This window comes from Brachypodium distachyon, chromosome 1 (assembly GCF_000005505.3).
Source record: "Brachypodium distachyon strain Bd21 chromosome 1, Brachypodium_distachyon_v3.0, whole genome shotgun sequence".
Classification (NCBI taxonomy): Eukaryota; Viridiplantae; Streptophyta; class Magnoliopsida; order Poales; family Poaceae; genus Brachypodium; species Brachypodium distachyon.
In genome coordinates this window covers 3,409,051-3,431,864 of record NC_016131.3, presented here as the reverse complement: position 1 = coordinate 3,431,864, position 22,814 = coordinate 3,409,051, and the positions used below count along the sequence as shown (strand labels likewise).

Here is a 22,814-nt window from a genome sequence, read left to right as displayed (position 1 = left end):
ATCCAGCTGCTCCTCCATACGTGCATCCATCAGCGAATATGGAGTACTGGACCAGGCCACGCCGGTGTCTATTTCAACCACAGATGCCTCGCTTATCCTCAAAGGGCCATGGAAGAGGTAGTGATTGTTCGAAAGGTGCCTCTCCAAGCGGACACCTCGCAGGCATTCATGTGCACTCTCGCGGTCAATCTCTGTAGGGAGTGAATTGAGTGATTGGCAGCTCTGATTTTCTAGCCAGTCAGGCCCCGCTGGGGAAAAGCTCTCGCGAGCCAAGCCCCTTTGTTTGCTGCTCGTTCGACCTGCCATCTGTTTGGTTAACTGCACAAGGTGTTAAACAGCACAACACATAACATAGTTCAACAGCACATGATTATATATATTCCACCATATGATTAACCCTCGCCTAAGATAATCTTGCTTTTAGTACACACAGGGGGTCAAAGTGAAGACAAACCAAATAATGGCTTTCCCCCCGAGGAGCATCCTCCTGCTGTCCGCCCAAACAATCCTGCCTATTTCCAGTAGCAGCCACCATAACAAGGGCGAATGGAACAACACTCATCGGCACTTTGCTATCTCTAATGGTTTTCTGTTCCATTCATATACTCACCTGTTCTTTTTCGACGCGATAGAAGCGAGTGCTGTGCTGGCCCCTCCAACACTGCCAAATGTTTATTACAACCAACTAGAATGGAACACAAACCACTTGATATTACATCCCATGTACACGGAATCGGACAGGTCGGACCCAAGGCTGCGCTTAGCTTGCATAATCACATTCCGCTCGAAAAATAGGACTGCGTTGACAGCAGCAGAAGGAACATCCTGCAAGGGCGACCCCTCAGTCAACGCATTAACTGCTGACAGCACTGTGAATAAGCCGCCACCTGATATGGCTGGGGCTGACTCAAAAACCCAGTCGGGACGAGTATTATTAGAGCCTCGGGATGCGGCTGACGTATTGCCTTACAGCATCCTGATTCGCATGGAAAATGAGCCTCATGTCCTTTATCTGCAAGGGAAATTCACAGCTAAATGAGGCAAACATGATGCTTGAGAATGCTAGTAGACATCAGTGGAGTAATATGGGCAACACTGGCCAAAGTGAAACATATTATTGTATTACAGCAGATTATTTTAAATGCTACTCAAAATAACAACAAAATGGCAAAGGAGTTGAGGGCAACCAGCTACACTACAATAATAAGTAAACTATTAAGTGCAATAATGCATGATATGCAATTCGGTGGTAATAGCTTTTTGTATGCATCAAACAGTGTACAATTATCTTTCTGTCGCATCAAATTTCCATAATTATTTAAGTATTTAGCAATCAGCATTCCACGAAGGACGAGCAGCGAGGGCAACGTGTTAAGTTGCAGTCCGTGTCAGTCAACCAATTGCATGAACCCGGAAACACCTAACAAAAATTGCAGCAAAAGAAAAATATACAACAATTAACAAAGTTGTTTAAATCAACCAGAAATGTTACCCAGACAAATTGCGTACCCACCCTTGTGTTTCATATGCTACCCAAACCCATGTGCCTAACACTTGGTTTTCTCAAAAAAAAAAAGACAGTAGTAAACAGCTGGTCTAACAGTACAAGTTGGAAGCAGCTCATCTGACATGCAGTTGCTGCCGTGTAGGCCCTGGCCCCACTTGTCAGCCACCACAACGTCAGCTAAACATCAGGCGATCCGTCTAAACTTGAAAAGGAATCCATGCATGTACATAATTTCTAGGCTTTTACCATAACATTTTAGTAATTTAGTTTTATTCCATTATAATGTTCCATTATGTCAAGTATTCATATTCTCATTTCTCAGAGTTACAGGTTGGTCTTCGTCTCTTCATATGTGGCACTCTCACATTATCACGTAGCAAATTACCTCTTAGGACGTGTTTTGTTCGTGGTTTTGTATCGTAACCGGTTAAAAGTAGGATCTGAATCCATTAATTTTTGTTTGGTTCGACTGGGCCGTAATGAGGTCCCTTGTGATCAGATTACATCAGTATTCAAATCCCATTCTGCCCACTTCTCGGTGTAATCAGTTTCCATTTCACTCTGATCCTCTCTTTCGCTCAATTTCTGCACCGCTGGCTCTAGCAACCAGGAGCACCGCCGCCATCTACTCCCCCATGGCTCCATGAAGATTTCTTCACCGAGAGCAGTAGGGCCTTTGGAAGCACATTTTCTCATGCCATCCATTTTAATCCCCTTGTCTCAGAGAGCAGCAATGCCTGGTGGCAAGGAATGCCGGAAGAGGTGGATCCAGATATGCAACAGAAAGGAGGCCGCACTGAGGACGTCGAGGTGTGCAGTGGAGATCTTTGAGGAGCCAGCGTTGCAATTCTGTATCGAGGGGTACGGAGGAGGTGCCATGGGGTCAAGTCGCCCCGGAGCACCAGCGGCAGCTCGCCACCAACCCTATTGACATTCCATGAGGGTGACGAGGACACAGGCCAACCTGAGACAGCCATGGTGCTGATCCCTATTTGATGAGTGGCTGATGACGGCATATTACCAACATTTGATTACATTCCTGAGTCGAACCAAACATATTTTCATTAACGATGTATTTCGATACCCATTACGTTTACGCTTACATTGTCGAAGCAAACACGTCATTAGATCGAGTACACTGGTATCTCCTGCTAAGCGGTGCAAGCTCCGGTACTGTTGTACCCTCAACAATTCTTCCATGTTCAACTAAATTTTGATATGAGTAGCACAAATTTCACAGGGCATGGAAAGTCCATGTAGATTGACAATCCTTCTAAGAAAAATGTAAACAAAAAGAATATAAAAGATGAAGTCCAGGTTTCCAGGATAAGTTAACAGCACATTATTTAGTTCATATTTTTCTTGCAGATTTACTCCAAACAAATTTATTGGAATCATCCATCCCAAATTATAGGTATAGGCACATGTGGTCCAACAACTGTTTAAGGAATTCGCAGTATGTATATAGGTCAGTTTGTTAGCCTTACTGCAGATATTCTGCCTAGATTTCAGTGGGAAATTACACACAAGTGAAACACTCCATACAGTTGTATCAGAATCCAGAAGAGGAAAGGACATGAATAATTGCTAAAGGTCTGTTAGTTTATTGTATATGAAGATATTAGTTTTCAGTTATAGAGGAAAACTGAAATAGGAAATATATGTACCTCAATTAATGAATCAGAACTTAAGTTGATGCCTTTGCAGCATGGTACTTCCTTGCTGTTAACAAAGATTGAGCCTTTTCCAATGTTCTTGATATGGAAAGACCCAGCTTCATCCATCTTGATAACCGCCTGATCGTTAAAGCATAGCATGGATTTATATACATACAAACAGATCAGAGAGCAGATTTAGTAAAACATAACAAATAGTATTGATATTTTATGGCAGTGCACCAGCCTGACACCTTAATTCGTGGCTTAAAGGAGAGAAAAAACAGAAGACTGGGTGGTGCAATGCAACTACTGGGGGTCAGATTTTACAATAGAGGACTGCTATGCTATTAATTACTTAAGACAGTGGCTTATCAAGGGAGAAAGGACGATTGCATAAAAGTTGAGATGGGCATAGAATGCCACAACGTCAGCAATTCTAGAACATGCATGTGGCCGACAATCAACATAACTAGTTGGAGATGTTTTTGAAAATATACATAACAAACAACTCAAGAAAACAAAGTTTTAAGACTGGCAATTTCTATGCAAACCTATGATGCTGATTATTAAGATAATTCTTTAAGTCCCAGAAAAGAGGCCTAGATGAACATAACTCATCCCCACCAGCAGCCTTTTGAGTACAAATATTGGCAACTAGATAGAGTCGAGTGCTCCACCATTTCAACGAAACATTATGGCCTCCATTAAAAATGATTCGGACAATGCATAATTTGCGTGGTTTTTTACTGTAGTCAGGGTGGTGTAGACCTTCTGTGGCTGCCAACCTAATAAGAGCCACCAGAGGAGCTAAAAATACATTTACTTTGGAAAATAACCTCAGACAGAAGAACCAATTAAACGAAAGCAAGAAATGGCAATTCTACGGGGTCTAGATATTTTTTTTTTATCTTTTATTTAACTCATATAGCCAAGTCCACAATTCTTGGGCATTAGCTATTTTAAGTTGTAACTAACATCTCATAACTTAATGGAATATTCAAACAAGTACCTGCCGGCGAGATATTTTATTTGCCTTCCCTTCTTTTCCCAAATCAATGTCAACTTTTACATCTTCTGTCTCTCTTCCAATAGTAACCTACATGAGAGAAAACCCCGGAAAATGCAACTAAAATATCAGACAATGGTGCCAAGATATTGCACAAATGTGAAAATATTGCACAATTTATACAAAAAAAATATTGCGTCAAAAATAAATGAATGTGAAAGCCACACAAAAAACACGGCCTGGGTTGTGTTTTCCTACTTAAAAAATGAATGAGAAGAATTCAGTCAGCTTTCAACCATAAGACAAACAAATACAATATGAATGAATCTCTCAATTGATAGTGACTAGCAAGAGTGGCATTGTTCAGAAATAACCAAACATATCAATAGTTTGTACCTGTGAATATTAAGACAAGACAGATTTAAACGATGCAACTATTCAACACATGATGTAGGAAACAAAGTTGTGCATGCTATGGAGCAGTTGAGATGTATCTCATTATATAAGACAACCATATTAGCTAAATACATCGCTTGAATTTACCTCGGGATCCTTTATGTAGTATTTCAAGTGCAGCCCATATATAACTGCAAAGGCACCACGAGACATGATAGCTCGGTTCAAACAAGACCGAGCACCCTGCTCCAATCTTATCAATGATCTCCTACTTTCCGGATGTTGAAATCTGGAAACTGGTCATGCAAACACATGGATTAAAATAAGTAGACATTTTCCCTGCATGTGGTAGGCCCAACTGCAGCTTAAAAATATACAAGGTCTATAGTATCAAAAAATGCCAAAAATATGGCAATTAAGCTCAGTCAACTTTGTGGTGTGCCTGGACTAAGTTTGGTCTGTTTTTATGTTTATCAATACGACTCATACATAGTTTATCTCAATAATACATAGTCAGTCATCATAATGTACGCGTGTAAGCCTTAAAGAATGCATATGTGCAGTAAATGCGTGTGCTAAATAGCACATCCCAAAACACACAAACTGATGTAATAAATGACTGAAATACCTTCAGGATGTTTCAAATCAGAGTCCTGATCCCAAGGGATTAGATCCTGTTCAAGTATCTGCAATAAATACCAAAAAGGGACGAATCAGAAGCGCCGAAAAAAAGGTTATATTAGTTAAGACGCTATGTAATGATATCTCCATACCAAAGCTTCTATATCATAGTAGTTCGGAACATCATTTTCAATGTCAGAACATTCTTCTGCTTGAGCTGTTGTTGGCACAACTGCCATGGGGTCTTGAAGACCCAAATCTGACGGTGCATGTGATGGCATACAGTTTTGTACAGCAGCGACATCTCTTAATTCTGGTTGATTACCGTGTGAGTGGTAGTTCATGTGATCAGAAACTTGAACTGGATTGTACAACTTCAAACTTTGGGAGTTATCAAAATCGTGCTGTCCCAAACTACAAGATGGACCTTCGACAAATCCAGAGGGGTGAATAGCAGGTAAAGCTAGCATGCATGTGCTTGCATCATTGGTGTCTATGTTACCTTGCATAACTACACTAGAGGTCGAAGGACCTACAGACGGCTTAGCTCCTAAACCTTTATTAAGTGCCACTGAACCTTCTTTCTGTTCTAAAGTGGATGGGCTAAGCCTCATTGGTTGCAAAGAAGGTTTGGCATTTGACATATCTTCCCTCATTAGTTGGGCCAAATCACTCGCATTGGAATGTTCAGCCTTTGATGGAGGGCTAGTTGCAGGTGGGGATGGAAAAACCTTGTGCTCAGAGTTCTGTCCAGGAGAAGCAGTAGGGCGTCGAGGAGAAAATTCTCCATGTGTAACAATATCGTCGTTGCAAGGGATATCAGGATCTTCCGTGTTTAATATGCACTCAACATACTGACTGCCGGGATAAGACACTTCTGCTGAAGTAGGGACCAAGATCATTCCAGAAACATCTCCTAGATTATGCTGTAAATGGCCAGTATCTACCTGATCACAGCTAATGATGGCCTCGTCAGGGTGCAACGGATTTTGCACGACGGAGCTTGCACCCAGTACAACTTTGGTATCAGGATCATCTAAATCTTCCTGATTTGTCTCATGTGGAGAATTCAGAAAATTTTCACCATTCAGGAGGTCAAACTCATCACTGTTGCTGAAAAATGGAAAATCCATGAAATCACCATCTGGCATTGCTGCATGATCTAAACAAGGCATGGAAATTCCGCTATCTAAATTTGCTTGCAGTGTGAGAGGGTCTCTGCTGACTGTCTTTATTTTCTTATCATCAGCAAGAGTGAGTGTCTCTGTTTCCTCAACCCCATTCCAGATTGCACCACAAGGTGTTTGAGAACCCTCAGATTGACGAATCAAGTGGAGTGCACCATGTTCTGCCACCCCATTGCTGTTCCCTGGGAAATGGACATTTTCAAGTCTACCTTGATCAGTGATCACCAATGTTTTTGGTTCCGCCACTTCATTGCCACATTGATTGCTAGATGCCAATTGCTGGAACTGCATAGAATCCTGAAAATCTGTGATACCTCTAAGAGAGACATGGTCCCCTTCACCTATCTCAGGTTGCATGTAGGCATGTTGGTCATATATTTGAACTACATCTGAATAGCCATATGGTGCATTATTGGTGGTATCCGCGTCTTCTATCATACTCTCAGCATGCTGTGTATGAAATGAATGTCCATTTATTTCAGGATGCATATGTTGTGCACCGTTGTAGCTTCCATCAGCTTGCCCATAACAGCTTGTACCTATCCCTGTCTCAATATTATGAACTTGATCACGTGAAGGTAGGCCTCCACAGACACAGTCCCTACCAGCCGCTATGCATGGACAAGGGGCAATAAGAAAACCAAGGCCATTGGTGTCACAGGGTTCATTGTGTGGCTTCTTTCTTGATATATAATATAAATTCTTAACACTCTCTGTTTTCCGCTTCTTAAATGAAAAATCTCTTGCTTTTGAGTTGAAAAGCTTATGTGTCTTGGCGGGGTTGGAAATAGAAAGTTCAGTCTCATGCTCAACCATCCTAGCAGAAGCCTGTGCTGAGATCTCTGGGTTATATAGCAATGAAGACCAACGATCTTGTAGTTCTTGAAGAGTGAATTTATGGGAAAAACATACGGCTCCTTTCGCCAAGGCCTCCAGCGAGGCACCATTCTACAAGTAGAAAATTGTCATTTATCAATTAGCAATGAACAGGGAACTATATATAAATTCAGATTTCAGAATCGTGCATCACAAAGAAAATATTAAACAACTGCCTAATACATAGCAGGATCAATTCAGAAAGAGAGTTCGAGATGCCGTGATAGCTTTTTGCACTTTGTGCATAGGTATTAATAAACTAGACTTATCAGGATTATTACAAAGTCAGTAAGATGACAAGTGAGTTATAACATATATTGTCTGGAAAATAACTATATTATACGGTAAAATCGTGAACTAGTACAGACCAAGGTCAATATAAGTTAGCCGCAGGACCAAGAGTTGCACAAAGGAAACAGTTTTGCGTAAAAATAATCACGAGGCGCTACAGTTTTTCTTTGAGAGGGGGAGCGACAGTTTCTGATTACATGGCACGAAGTGTCAGATAACTCCCGAGTACTGCAAAGGATAACCCTTTAAACCCAAAAACAAATCAAGAACATTTGGCCGTAAGCAACAATGCCCAAGAATTTTGAGAGTAATGGATCATTTGCGGTAAAAATAACATCACGGCCTCATAGGCGCAAGAATTCTCGAAAGGCCGGCGGATTGGAGATTCTGATTTGCGGGTAAAAGTAAAAATAAAAACCCAAACCCCTGGTTCGGCAGGAACCCAAGAACAGCAATTCAGGCACTTCAACCAAAACCGGCCTAACCGGCGCATCGACACGGACAGATTTCGAGCGGTTCCAGTCACGATCGGGCCAGGGAGACGGCGGTTACCTCGACGGCGTTCTTGAGGAGGATGTCGTCCTCCACGAGCCAGTTCCCCGACGACGTGGACGCCGCCAAGGCCCCCATGCCGCCGCCGCCGCCGCCACCAAATACGCCGGTTTCGATTGGGGGAGAGGGGAGGCCGCTGGAGTGGTTGGGGAGGCGCTTGTGGTTTATTTAGGGTTTAGGGAAGGGGAGGAGGATGGGGAGAAGGGTGGCCGGGCCGGGGGAGAGGAGAGAGTGCGGTGGGAGCTCAGAGAAAGGGGATTGCGTGTCATGGATGGACCCGTCCAAAAGTGAAAAAAGGGAGTTGCCAAATTTTCAGCACTGAACCAAAACGGTGGCCAAAATGCAAAAACTTTAGAAATAATTTTTTTATTTTGACTATGTGAAGTTTGAGACCAGGCAACAGTCTAGTTTCATTGTCAGTATACATGTCCAAAACAGACAACGTGCTCATGACATAGCCGGTTCTACTTGTTTCATTGATTATAGCTCTACTTTTACCGTTCGTACGGAAAACTAAAAGACGGATTTCATAAGTTGAGTTCGAACCATTTAATTATTGGTATATTATATATTTTCTTCAGTTTGAGTACAACAATAACCTAGCATTTATTGAGGATGTTCACAAACGCGTTCAACGCACGTGGTGGAAAACCGATAAGATACGTATGCTCATTTCATTTATTTCAACCGTAAATGTAATGTTAGTATGGAAATTGAACCAGGGGTTTCACATATCGAGTTCAAGACATTTATTAGCTGGTATATCGCATACTTTATTGGGATTGAGTGGGACATCATCCTAGTCTTTATTGAGAGTGTTTGAAAGCGCGTACAACACGAACCGCTAAAACCCGCAACATGGCAAAGCCACATGAACAGTTATGCAAATGAACCAAAGGTTTCAAGGATATAAGCTCAAACCTTTATTAATTGGTATAATGTGTACTCCTCATGGAGCTTGAGATCAGACAACAACGTAGTCTTCATTAAGAGTGTTCAAAAACGTGTTCTGCACGCGTGGTGGGTGACAGAGAGTGAACTTAGAATGCGATTTGAGATTATAGGGTGACCCCTAGAAAAGAAAAATCAGAGGGTGAGATAGTAAATCCTAACATGACAACTTAGTTTTTTCGGCAGCGTTTTGAGATTTGCGTGGAATATGAGGATTTGTGGGCGTTGCTCTTAGGTAAAATGAACGATATTGTAAAAAATCATATGGATCATCTGCAACTTATTTCCATATAGTTCATAGAGAGAGGTAATGAACTGCGAACTAATGTATCTCGGTTCATGTAAAATTTAGGAAGTCATCAACAACATATGGCGTTCCGTTTCTACCATGGGTCCTAAAAAAGCCCTTAAAATTGTAGTGTCGTAAGAAAATTCATAGAAATTACGGCACTCTTCATATTTGATGGCTGCGATAAAATGTTTCATATATCGTAATTGTATGGATTTCTATAAATTTTCTTCAATCGTATTATGGCTTTAAGAGGAGATCAATAACATCATTATAATTTCAAAATCCAACCACTATGGTAGTATTACCAGCTTGGAAAAAGTTACTATGTTGTAGCCCACCTGTCAGATCTAATTTTCACTAGCAGGGAGCCCGTGCGTTGCGACGGAATACATATGTTCGTCATGTCCAACAGAGTAAGGAAAACGAGAACTGATAACGAAATCTTGAAGAACACTGGCAAACGAAACGAGAGCTCAAGAATAGAAACTTGATTTATACAGTGTACAGAAAAAAAATCAAACATGTTACTTTTAGGTGTCTCTCAATATAATGCTACACCTCAGACCAGAATTCGTGTAACTAAAATGTCACTCCCCTTTTTCTGCTAAGCAGCTAAAGACCGAAATAAGAGCATCATGTTGAAATAGTAGTGCTTAACATTGATGGCAATAATGCTTTTGGAGTTCATACAACACCGGAATTTGGACCTGAGAACTGAGATGTTTAGGTCACAACCCAAATTACATATATATGTCGGTAAACAATTGTTTTATTTCCCTGAGAGGCTTGTGGCGTAACCGTCGGCAGTCGGAACCCATGACGTACATGTTGACCATGTACAACAAGGTGTTAGGAGGTTGAGCATAAGGGAGATGAAATGGTGCTTGTCCTCTTAAATCTGTTGTTGTTCTGAACCTGTGGTGTCCCTTGACCCTTCGTGCCATCAGCGCGTGCTTGTCCTCTGAAAAACTAAGGGCTCTAAAACCAAAGTGCTGATAAACTGTACCTCAATAGCCTCCTTCACAGCCTGCCTATGCTTCTTCTCCTGTGACCAATGTTAGAAGTAGTTAATCGATGGCACGCATAAAGTAAATACCACCCTATAGGTTTAGAATTACCAGGCAAGCAAATTTAAGCCTTAAAAACATGAACTCATAGAATGACTGTCAAAATGTTGTATTACTTTGTAGGTTAACTCAAAGAAAATAAGGAATAATTTAGAACTGAGAACCAGAGCTTTATTTTACGTTGTGACCATTTATAATTGTGCTTTCCACCTCAATGTTACTTTTAAGATCCGACTTACTTGTAAATTCATCATTTTTGTCTTCATATTATACTTTTCAGAACATGTGCAATAATTTTTCCATTTCAACATTCTTGTGCGGAGTGCCACTCTGGAATATTTAAAGAAACAATTGGCATGACTGGTCCTTGGTTGATTGAGTGCACAATATTCATCATTTTATGATATTTTAACATGTGTTAAACTACAATGAACACAAACCCATAATAGAAAAATATGGATCAAGGTGGTGCCTTTGACAGGTTTTTAAGGGCACCAAGAAATAGAAATACACTCTCAGCCTTTTTGCGGTTTGACACAGAAAAGTTCAGAAAAAGAGAAAGAAATACCTCCGAAGGAAGTTTTGATGGATGTAGTGGTGGCTGACAAGCTCCAGCACCTCCTCGTCTTCGTCCTTCTACTGTTTGGAAAAAATAACATCAGTTCTAATAATCTGAAATGAAACATGATTTCCCCTAACTATCTAGATCCCATGGCAGAGCAAAACTTGGTACAGTATCTAACAGAAACAGCAAATAGGTACTAATTCACGTACTATGGTTATTATTTGTTGAACATACCAATCTGATACTTGTACTATTCATGCTGGGTAGCCAGGAAATAGTGAAAGCTAAAGGGAGAGACTAATTTTCAGCTGCCTGAAATATTTTTTGGGTCTCAGTCAGTTTTTTGTTTTGTTGATAACCAGACACTCCCTGAGCTATTGAGCTGAAAACGAAGCTAGCACAAGAAAGCACGAGCATCAGCCCCGTACTATTAATATCACCCTCTCTTGTATAAACAAACCGAGCATCCAACAGTGTACAACCCTTCTTAGAAAAAATTAAAACGAAACTGAAACTTAATCCTAAAACTCAAATAATAAAAGTGAAACTTAAATTCAAACTGAACCTGAACCCTCCTAGTTAATTTCAAGTATTTAACGCTTCGAACTAAAACTGAAACTTATAGCTGAACCTAGGAGACACACAAAGCTAATTTAGTGGCAGCACCTGGAGGACCAAGGATAGAAATAATGAATCAATCATATATAGGGAGCTGAATTTAAATGGGATTTTTTTTGGCATATGAACACCAACTTCATGGGTAATGTAATACCCAGCAAAGACTACAATTGAGCAATGCCTTCAGCTACACCTATATCTGTAGCAGGACCGGATTCTAGTTGTCTCCTGATAGCATACTATGAAGACATGCTAATACTAAAAGCTAAAAGTCAAATATCTCAGTCTATAATTTCAAATCTAGAATGTAGCAAATTCTAATAAGATTATTTTTAGATAATGTAAAGATCAATTTTCAAAATAAAGTGTTGATCAATAATTCATCACTGAACCTAGGAGACTTCCCCCTACAACATGTACAGCAGCATCTTTATTTGTCCCTATGCTAATACAACGTGATGAACATATCAAATTCTTGTCCTCCACAGTTTTTCTAATTGCACAGCTTCAGAAGTGGGTATATATTTATCACTACCGCAGCTTGCCGTGATAAATTAAATTGCATGATAAACCAAGTGAGAGGAATTGTAGTTATCCAAAACCAAGTAGCAGATCGAACTTCATTTCAGTTACCTGTGAGCATCTACCAAGAAACGAAGCAAGAACTAACCGTAATCAACGCTAGAAACCAAACATTAACCACTCAGTTCAAGAAACAACATGACGATGAGAGTTACATAAGAGAAAGTTTTGAACTGAAGTGTAGAATATTGCAAAGAAACAGCGCCCGAAGAAGAGAGGAAGAGAACTAACATGTAGCTCACCGGAACTCCTCCAGGTCTCCTCGCTTCACTTGTTTTTCGAGTTCTACAAATTGACAAGACAGAACACCTGAGAAGGAAGAATGCCATTAGCAGGACGACGGAGGAGAAACTGTAGAAATTTTTGATTACCACCAATGTCGGAAGAGAGGAGAGCAGGGAAGAGGAGAGCAGCGGAGAGGAGACTGATCTGCAGAGCTCGTATCTGGCCTTTTTTTTAGCCGCGGAAGGAATTTAAACACCGGAAGTGGGGGAAGTGGGGCGGTTCCAGACTTCCAGTCTACGGGGCTGCCAATAGCTGACCGAGGTCGCGCACACGCACGAACTTGCAATCGCCCATTCCACGCTCGACGCAAGTTGCCGGAACCGCCCTCGCACGGGACCAGCGCCTCGCCTAAATCACCATCGCAAGGCCACCGCCGTGCCGAAGCAGAGGAAGCCGCCGCCTTGCTGGAGGAGAGACGCGCGCGTGGCGACCGCCCCTCCATCTGCCCGCTTCATCCCCTCCACAAGTGCAGCGGCGGAGGCTCCGAATTCACCAGCGTGGGATCCTACAGAGCAGCGGCTGTGGGAAGAGGCGGCGCGGGGGGCCTGACGGGAGGACGCCAACGGCGGAGGAGTAAGGGCGATGGATCCGGGGGAGTAGTGGCTGCGGGAGTAAGCGGCGCGGGGAGGATGAGGCGGCCGGGCAGACGCCAACGGCGGAGGACGAAGGGAGAGGGAAATGAGAGGAGGCAGTAGCGTGGACGAAGAGGAGCGTGTGGGATCTTTTTTTTTCCTTTCGCTGTTGTGCGCGGGGGAGGAACAATCTGGGACGTCGATACAAACTGATCGGACGGTTCACAACGTGTGGACGGTGAACCACGGGAAAACCATGTGTTTACGGCAGTAGAGATAGAACAGGTAAGTCAGCCGGTTCCGCCCGGTGCGGCTGTGTGCCACTGCCAGGCCGGCTGGTCAACTCATCCGGTTCCGATCGAGCCATTCGGGAATCGGGATCCGGGGAACAAACCACACGGAACAAAGAAGAATACTCGAAGAACACAGACACCCACACCGAGCCAAACACGAGGGGGGCAGAGCCACGCGAGACGAGATCTCCAACGCCGAGCCGTCGCCGAGGACGAGCCCCGACCAGATCCACACCCCAGGAGGCGGCGAAGACGGCGTCCGCGAGGATGCTGCCGGACGGCGGCGCGGACGATGAGGAGCGGTGGCTCGCCGAGGGCATCGCCGGCGTCCAGCAGAACGCCTTCTACATGCACCGCGCCGTCGTAAGTCCCCCCTTTCCGGAGCCCTAACCCCCTCCGCCTGTGCCGTGCCCGCGACCAGTAGCTAATCTGTGTTGATGGGCGATTTCTGGGATGCAGGACTCGAACAACCTCAAGGACGCGCTCAAGTACTCGGCGCAGATGCTCTCGGAGCTGCGAACCTCGCGCCTCACCCCGCATAAGTACTACGAGCTATGTGAGTGCTTTTATTGGGTCGCAGGGTTCTTCGGGAGTGTCAGAACTCTGGGAGTGGGGTTCAGCTAGGGTTTGACGGGATTTGCTTATGTGGCTGCAGATATGAGGGCGTTTGATGAGATGCGGAAGCTGGAGATGTTTTTCAGGGAGGAGACCCGGCGCGGCAGCTGCTCCGTTGTTGATCTCTACGAGCTTGTGCAGCATGCTGGCAACGTACTACCGAGACTGTAAGCCTCATGCCCCCCCCCCCCCCCCCCCCCTAGTTCTGTTTTACTTGCTCTGAGGAGATTGGCATTTGGGGGCATTGTAGATCATTCCAGCTGGATATTATCAGTAAAAGGCATGCTAAGTTCCAATCAACAACTATGAGATTGAATGATTGATCAGTTAGCTTGATAGTGCTTCTGAGTTACATTTTGCTGTTTTGATCGAACTAGTTTGAATGAAGTGCTTAATTTCCTTCGGCATATTGGAATGAAATAGACTTAGTGCATCCGCAGTCTGGATGCAGTCTCACTAACTTGAACTAGTAAAAAACAGTACTCCCTCCGGCCGGTATTACTTGTCGAAATATTACATGTATCTAGACGCTTTTTACACATAGATACATCCGTATTTGGGCAAATTTGAGACAAGTAATACCGCTCGGAGGGAGTATGTATTTCCACTCTATCACCAGACACCATTCCTCATTTTTATGTAAGTTGTGCATGTTCACGTAAGCAACTGCCCAACTGTGTTCTTCCAGGGGTGCCCAGTTCACATGCCGCTGTGTCTCTTAGAATAGTTCCCAAGATTGCAATTTTTTTAAAATGTTTTTAATGCCTCACTAAGCCATTTTGTGCTGTGCAACACATGATATATGATATTGTACTGTCATTAGTGGAACATCATATCAGTTAGAAGGTACCACGGTGATTTGTTTGATTGTATCAACTCAACTGCATGTGAATATCATCACAAAAATTATAATAATCATAACATTATTTTTTAATCCCATTGTGGTTTCTTATAGAGAATGTCACAGCAGGATCTCGTCAATATTAATTCATCTCTGCAGTAATGATCATTTGTTTGTGTATATAAATCATAAACTGAATCTAGGTGTTACTTCATCTTTGTGAAACTTAAGTTGAAAATGATAGAATCTGAAGGTTGCTCAATTAACACCCACACAACTGTGGTCTAGCTTTTCATTAAAACATGCTGCTTCTTTCGACGTTGGGACCCAATTAGTTTAAGTTCAGATCCACATAACTCATGGTGTTGTTATCATCAGGCATATTCCAGTGACTTATGTTCTGACATTGACTTATGTTTCTAGGACATGCCTGTAAAACTTTTAGAAAATTCACACTTATGTCAAGCGTCGTAAAATAAACATCACCCACATATAACAGTTTCTGAATTCCCTCCAAATTTTATGTAACTTTAAATGCAGTCTCACTTTTAAATTTATGATTCACTGTCACCAAAGTTTGGTTAAGTTTGAACTTATTTTTATATATTTGCTTATTCTTTATTTTTGTTGAATGTATATAAGTTTTTATTAGCTTAGAGTTTTGGATGAATAAGCTGGGGCATTCATGGCCGAATCCTGAGTTCTGCTAGATCTGACTGTCAAGTGTCATCATCATTCTGGTTTCTATTCTAATGTCAGGCCTACTGTCAATCATGCCATATTTATAATACTATAATTCATTATGATTTTAAGAATTATGGTGATATTATCTTATTTTATTTTGTTCTTGTGCTAGCTATCTCCTATGCACAGTAGGATCTGTGTATATTAAATCAAAAGAGGCTCCCGCTAAAGATGTGCTGAAAGACCTTGTTGAAATGTGTCGAGGCATTCAACATCCTCTTCGTGGACTTTTCCTGAGAAGCTACCTCTCTCAGATAAGCCGAGACAAACTGCCTGATATTGGTTCCGAGTATGAAGGGTAATCTACATCATTACCTGCTGATTCTAAGTTCAGTTTGTTTTGCTTTAAAAAATATATGTATATGAATGGTGAAATTCTTTCGCATAAATAAAATACCAAACTGTAGGACACTAATGCTGCGACATAAGTATGTAATGCAATTTCTTGTGACAAGTCATGTCCTACGCGTGACAAAAAAACATGTTAAGTATGTTATCTTGGTTTGCCATTATTGTGGCATAACTTTGACAATGATATAAACCTTGTCAACAGGATACAGTTCCACTACTGTTCCTAGTTCCCTTTTCTCTTCGTTTTGCACAGTTCCTGCAAGGTTATAGTCACTTGGGTGCTGGGACTTACTATTCATTATTTGCTGTTACTTTGTTGCCAAGCTTGCTTTGGCATTGGCTCATATAGTTCTATTTGAGTGTAATTGTATCATTGTACATCCAAGTTAATTTGGACCATGTAGAAATGATCCATTGACAATGAGATCCATCCTAATAGTGTGAGATTTCAGATTATGTATTTTTTTAATAGTTTCCTTACATTCCATTTTCTTTTTGATTTTCATCACACAGGGATGCTGAGAGCATTAATGATGCAGTTGAATTTGTTCTTCAAAACTTCATAGAAATGAACAAACTATGGGTCCGGATGCAGCATCAGGTTTGTTCACAGTTTTTAACCTGAAGGCACAATTATCCTTGTCATCTCCCATATGGTTATTGTGCATTTACTAGGGTAGGCTGCACAGCATCCATATCATCTCCCATATGTTGTTCATATAAAGATCATTTACCAACGTACTGTCATTTGAAAGCCTTGTTGAGACATTTACAGAACTTAGTGATTATACGCCATTGGCCTGGTTAGATGAACCCGAGTCCTGAGCTTAAACCAGAATATGATTACCCTGATCTGCAGGGGCCTGTTCGAGAGAAGGACAAGCGGGGAAAGGAAAGAAATGAACTGCGTGATCTGGTAACTTAATCAGCACCTACATATTCTCTTGGACTGTTATTTGGAGCCATTTTAATGACACATGATCTAATAATCTTTTCCAGGTAGGCAAAAACCTTCACGTTCTAAGCCAAATTGAGGGTGTTGACCTTGATATGTACAAAGAAAATGTTCTCCCAAGGATATCGGAACAGGTTTGCAGTTAGATCTATTGACATAAGATGACAATTTACCTCCATGGTCTAGTGGAAGTTGAAGCTGAAATATGTCTGCAGGTGGTTAACTGTAAGGACGATCTTGCTCAATTCTACCTGATGGACTGCATAATCCAAGTTTTTCCAGACGAATACCATTTACAGACACTGGAAACATTGTTGAGCGCGTTTCCCCAGCTACAGGTTTCACAACTTTGCTTTTTTTATTAGCTTGTTTCCCTGCTAGAATTGCCCCACTGATGACGTTCTATGCAGACAATTGCATGATAGAAGTCATCCGGAGCCGATGATGATTATAGTGTGACATCTTTAGTTAATTCTGTCAACTGAATACTAAACGTGCAAATGATCCTCAAATCCTCATGCCCTTGGTTAAGTTGCTTTGCATCGCCTGATGTTTTATTATCTAGAAAACTAATTAGAGTTATTTTTCTGTACTTCACCACTTAAAGAAGCAATTACATGTAGATTACAATCAAAGGCTTAACTAAATGAGTTCAGCTGCATTTTTTGTCTTGACATAATTTATAATTTATCATGTTAGTTAAGTGTGACATTTGAATGCAAATAAAATATTGTGGTGTATTACTTTATCGTGGTACCAAGTTAGATTGTTAGACAATTTACATATACATCAGTGTAGTCTTTTATAATGCAGTACAGGTCTGACATGATTTGTTAGTTCAATATATAATGCATGCAACATTGAAGAGCAGTGTCTGATTACTACAAATATTGATCCATTTTAAGAACTGATACCCATTTTTTTTACTATTAACGCAACTCATTATCACAGCCAAATGTTGACATCAAAACGGTGCTATCTCAACTCATGGATAGATTGTCAAACTATGCTGCCACAAGTCCTGAAGTAAGCATCCCTCGATCATGTTATCACAGTATAATTTGTATACGCTTTTACATCAATGAATTGTGCAGGTACTGCCAGAGTTTTTGCAAGTTGAAGCTTTTGCAAAGTTCAGCAGTGCTATTGGCAAGGTAACACTAAAGCTGCCTCTTATTAAGAATTAGTAATATGCAATCACATAAGCCATACATGTCCTACTGTTTCTATTGTATTCTTTTCTATTTCCCCATTTGTTGTACCCATCAATTAGTTCTGCAATGCTATGAATATTCACTTATAAATAAATGATAATTTACACCTTAGTATGCTTAGTGTGGCAAATCTGGGGGTGTGTGGGTGGGTGGGTGGGGGGGGGGGGGATAACCATATAATACACCCACGCATTTTATTTCTTTATCCATTGTTCAAATTGCATAGCTATTTTCTGCTGTAGTACGGGTAAAACTGAAACAACCAAGTTATGGTTTTCTGGCAGGTGATAGAAGCTCAAGTTGACATGCCTGTTGTTGGAGCAGTAACTTTATATGTATCACTCCTCACATTTACTCTCCGTGTGCATCCAGATCGACTTGATTATGTTGACCAAGTGTTGGTACGTCTAGTTGACAAAGAGATGTGTTCTACCATTTCTCTTAGTGTCCTATTCACTGACCCTAAGAACTCATTTTAGCTCATGTTATTCTAATATTCGACAGGGTGCCTGTGTCAAAAAACTTTCTGGCAACGCAAAACTTGAAGATAGCAGAGCAACAAAGCAAATTGTCGCACTTCTTAGTGCCCCCTTGGAGAAATATAGTAATATTGTTACTGCATTGGAGCTTTCAAATTATCCTAGGGTTATGGATTATCTAGACAATGCTACAACAAAAGTGATGGCTCTGGTAATAATTCAAAGTATAATGAAGAACACAACTTGCATATCTACTTCCGACAAGGTAATATTTCACATTACTCTGTCGTGCTATCAATTAATACGGAAGACAACATGTGATCCTGTGTCGCTATGTCTTGCAGATTGAGGCTCTTTTTGATTTAATTAAGGGACTTATAAAAGACATGGATGGGGCTCAAGATGATGAGGTAAGATCATACACTTCATTTTACAGCTTTCTTTAACTGGTTTGTAGTCTTCTTTCTGCTGCTGTTTGATCAATGCACCGCATATTCTAGTTTCTCATCAAGTTAACCCTCATTGTTGACATGTTGAATTTTGTTGCATTAGCTTGATGAGGAGGATTTTAAGGAGGAACAGAATTCTGTAGCACGCCTTATTCACATGCTGCACAATGATGACCATGAAGAGATGCTGAAGGTACATTTCTTATTGCACTGAAGCTGATGATAGCTTGCAAACTTCTTACTCCATCATAGTATTCTCTACCATGTTAACTTCAGTCTCGGTGGTGACACACTCACTGTTATGTGTCTGTTATATATGTCCATTTTACGCATCTGTGTTCTTTATATCCGGTGTTAACAATCTGCTGGAGGAGTTCTGAGAATGTGCCTTACCCTACTAATAGGGTCACAAACATAAACATTTGAACATAAGTTTAATGGGTAGTGGAAGTTCTAAGTTAGCACCTATTATATTCTTATACAAACTTGTTTAGCCTGTAATTTTTATTCTTATCATTTGAGCCTATAAAAGGTAATTGAACTAGGGTAAACTTTATTTTTTTGTGTGCTAAATTGACAAAAAAGCCACCTGCTATTGAGTTTATGATGCTCGGCAGCATTTATTAATATCAGGGTACAGGTCTTGACATTTCCCAGTCTGAAAATACTGATAAAAAATACTCGTCAATGTTTCAGATCTTATGTACGGTCCAGAAGCATATACTTCAGGGAGGTCCCAAGCGGCTACCCTTTACTGTGCCGTCCTTAGTATTCTCTGCTCTCAAGGTTTGTTTAGTTGTTCAAGACTTCCATTTATACTAAAATTGTATCATGAATTATGGGACTTCTACATTTCACTGTGCTGTCGTATTTCTGCACATCATTCTTCAGAAAACATGAATTTTATAGTTGAGCAGGCTGCTTTGTAATGGGCATGATCATTTCAGGGTAGGCAGTTTATTTCGCTCTGTTTTACCAATAATAACAGTGGACCTGTGTATATTTATCTTGCCTGCAGTTGGTCAGACGATTACAAGGTCAAGATGGAGATGTTACCGGGGAGGAAGTTCCAGCAACTCCTAAGAAAATATTTCAGATCTTGCATCAGGTTTTTCTTCTTCACACATGTCAGCTTGAATTTCATTCTTGGAGTGTATATGAACAACATAAGAGGAGTGTTTTCAGTTGCATTTAATATATTATTTAATTCCTTGCCCCTGTAAAGTAGACAGATTAAAGAAATCATGCATGTTTATCCTCACTATTATGCTAAGCTGTTGGAAAGCTATTAGTTAGTAAATCCTATGTTAGGTACAAAATTTCAAACTATTTGATGTCAGCATTCCTCTAATTAGTAAATCCCTATCTATATATTCTTGTGCAGTCATCAATCTTCTCATTATTTTTCATTTTCCAGACTATTGAAGCACTCTCATGTGTTCCTTGTCCAGAACTGTCTCTCAGACTATATCTACAATGCGCAGAGGTATCACCGGGACAATTTATTGTTTTTTTACACTCCTTCCTATTTCCTACTGTATGACAACATTTCTTATGCAGGCTGCCAATGATTGTGATTTGGAACCAGTTGCATACGAGTTTTTTACTCAAGCATTCATCTTATACGAAGAAGAAATCGCGGTATGACCACCGCTTGCCTCTCTCTTCCTCTTGCCTGCCCAGGACCATATCATAAATGCCATGTGCTATGCATTTGTTAGGACGCTTCTGATCTATTTTTCCCCTTATAATGGCTTTGTGCCACAAGCAGGATTCTAAGGCTCAAATTACTGCGCTTCACCTAATTATTGGAACCCTTCAGCGGATGAATATATTTGGTGTGGAAAATAGAGACACCCTCACTCACAAGACAACAGGGGTACAAAATCTTGCTTTGTTGTCACCTTGAATTCTGTTATTGGCCAAATCTATTTTCTTCTAGTACACATGTAGCCTTTATAGTAATATCACCTCTATTGTTGTACAGTACTCAGCCAAACTCCTGAAGAAGCCTGACCAATGCCGAGCAGTGTATGCATGTTCACATCTTTTCTGGACCGACGACCAAGATGGAATAATGGATGGTGAAAGGTGAACTATTTTTTCTCAGTGCCGGATTAATTGGATCATACTGCTGTGCCGTTCATCTTTTTTTATTGAATTCGCTATTAGTTTTGCAATTAACTTCTGGCCTTCTGTTGAATCATATCTAAAATATTTGGACTTCCCTGATTTGCCTGATGGAATTTTGGTTACAGGGTCCTCCTCTGTTTAAAGCGTGCCCTGAGAATTGCGAATGCTGCTCAACAGATGGCCAACGTATCAAAGGGAAGCAGCGGATCTGTCACTCTATTTATCGAAATTTTGAACAAGTAAATTCAAGACTTAAAACCTGATAGCTTTATGGTGCTCATACAATTACTGCTCCTCATGCTTGTTTTATTTTCAGGTATCTGTACTTCTTTGAGAAAGGAATTCCACAAATCACAAACACTGTAATCCAAGACTTGATTGAATTGATTAGGACAGAGAAGCAAAATGACAGCAATGCATCTGATCCATCCGCAGAGGCCTTCTTTGCAAGCACTCTACGGTACATCGAATTCCAGAAGCAGAAAGGTGGAACCATAGGAGAAAAATATGAACAAATAAAAGCTACTTGATTGTTCATAACTCAAGACAAGTATGGCATTGTGACAATGGGTTTCCATTTTAGCAAGAGACAAAGCGAGTCGTTTTTGGGGGATGTTCAAACAGAAGCTACCAGCTGCCTCGGACCGAAAGATGTTTGCATGAGTTAATGGTTTGTAATCTCATGCTAAAAATGGGGCTTATCTTTGGTAACATGTTTGGGTTAGTCAGGTGGCAATAAGCTGTATACTCTTTGGGAAGCTCAGGTCTGTACAGGATACTTGTGTGCCGGAGTGTGACTGTTGTATATTCCTTTTTCTAGTCATTTTGCAAAGCGCTCAAATTTTAGGAGAAACTTCGAGTTGAGAGTACATACTTCTATTTATCAGACTGAAATTTTCATTTAATTCATAGTAATTAAGTTGTTGAATGTAGATGATTTAGCGATCGTGCATTTGTGGTTAACAATTGATTTGGCGTCACAATTGTTGCTCTGTTGAGCCTGTTTAATTGATCTCGGCTGTGGTTCGATGATACCTTTTTTTTTACAGCAGGTTCGATGATACCTTTATGGCACAGGGCATAATAATCCTGACAGGCACAAAAAGTGAAACAAATGCTCCCTGATAAACTGATAAGAAATAAAAGTCCACTTTACCCCTCAAACTCTAAAACTCCCCCTCGTCTTATCCCGTTCACTGGCACCACCTGGCTTGTTTTCGGAGAAGGATTCAGTGACGTAACTTCATCTGACTTTGGGTGGCTGACATGTGGTCCCACGACCGACTGCTGCTGCTGTGCTCAACACTCGCTGCCGGTGCTGAATTGACCAACTGTCGTGCGCTACCGCTGCCTTGCCGAATCGACAAATCTGCTGTGGCTCTAGGGTTCTTACAAGCAACGGGGAAAAGAAACTGAGAGAGAGAAGAGAGAGGCGCACGTGAGAGGGAAGAACTAAGGGGCTGTTTGGTTTGAGCTCATGGCAGTCTTGCTAAAAATTTGGTTGAGGTTTTTCTTACCCATGAGTTGGCCAACTTTGACCAAAATAATGAACTAGAATTGGTAGCGGAGCTTTCCCTTGTCAAACAGTTGGCTCTCATCCAAACAAGAACCAAATCTTGGTCAATGACTAAAAGTTTGGTAAGGTAACATTTGGTCACCATCCAAACAGCCCCTAAATCCCGCCAGCATCGTGTTCAAGGCGCCAGCATCGTGT

General features: G+C 41.2%; 2 protein-coding genes across 2 annotated transcripts; one reads left to right on the top strand and one right to left on the bottom strand.

Moving 5' to 3' along the window:
* Nucleotides 1-352: 352 nt before the first annotated feature.
* On the bottom strand, nucleotides 353-8,358 carry LOC100838325. The gene is made up of 7 exons (XM_024454673.1): nucleotides 8,095-8,358; nucleotides 5,341-7,323; nucleotides 5,196-5,253; nucleotides 4,715-4,863; nucleotides 4,175-4,261; nucleotides 3,175-3,303; nucleotides 353-1,012 (listed from the first exon to the last, which is right to left on the bottom strand). Exons 1-7 carry the CDS (start codon nucleotides 8,170-8,172, stop codon nucleotides 935-937), a joined length of 2,562 nt encoding a protein of 853 aa, XP_024310441.1. The 5' UTR covers nucleotides 8,173-8,358; the 3' UTR covers nucleotides 353-934.
* Nucleotides 8,359-13,586: 5,228 nt separating this feature from the next.
* Nucleotides 13,587-22,041, top strand: LOC100829040 (vacuolar protein sorting-associated protein 35B). Its single transcript, XM_014897403.2, has 22 exons — nucleotides 13,587-13,682; nucleotides 13,779-13,875; nucleotides 13,975-14,101; nucleotides 15,632-15,817; nucleotides 16,384-16,471; nucleotides 16,730-16,786; nucleotides 16,870-16,959; nucleotides 17,041-17,163; nucleotides 17,777-17,851; nucleotides 17,920-17,979; nucleotides 18,324-18,440; nucleotides 18,544-18,783; nucleotides 18,863-18,928; nucleotides 19,071-19,160; nucleotides 19,664-19,753; nucleotides 19,986-20,075; nucleotides 20,385-20,453; nucleotides 20,528-20,608; nucleotides 20,739-20,846; nucleotides 20,955-21,058; nucleotides 21,226-21,339; nucleotides 21,417-22,041. The coding sequence occupies exons 1-22, from the start codon at nucleotides 13,587-13,589 to the stop codon at nucleotides 21,628-21,630; spliced, it is 2,382 nt and encodes a 793-aa protein (XP_014752889.1). The 3' UTR covers nucleotides 21,631-22,041.
* The last annotated feature ends 773 nt before the right edge of the window (nucleotides 22,042-22,814 follow it).

What these genes read in the sequence shown, in the direction of transcription:
- LOC100838325 (XM_024454673.1), bottom strand. Translation starts at nt 8,172, where the DNA reads ATGGGGGCCTTGGCGGCGTCCACGTCGTCGGGGAACTGGCTCGTGGAG. An exon ending in TCCTCAAGAACGCCGTCGAG is followed by an intron (nt 7,324 to 8,094) that starts GTAACCGCCGTC and finishes TTCTACTTGTAG; the next exon opens with AATGGTGCCTCGCTGGAGGC. An exon ending in ACTATGATATAGAAGCTTTG is followed by an intron (nt 5,254 to 5,340) that starts GTATGGAGATAT and finishes TATTTATTGCAG; the next exon opens with ATACTTGAACAGGATCTAAT.
- LOC100829040 (XM_014897403.2), top strand. Translation starts at nt 13,587, where the DNA reads ATGCTGCCGGACGGCGGCGCGGACGATGAGGAGCGGTGGCTCGCCGAG. An exon ending in GGCAACGTACTACCGAGACT is followed by an intron (nt 14,102 to 15,631) that starts GTAAGCCTCATG and finishes TTCTTGTGCTAG; the next exon opens with CTATCTCCTATGCACAGTAG. An exon ending in ACCATGAAGAGATGCTGAAG is followed by an intron (nt 19,161 to 19,663) that starts GTACATTTCTTA and finishes TCAATGTTTCAG; the next exon opens with ATCTTATGTACGGTCCAGAA.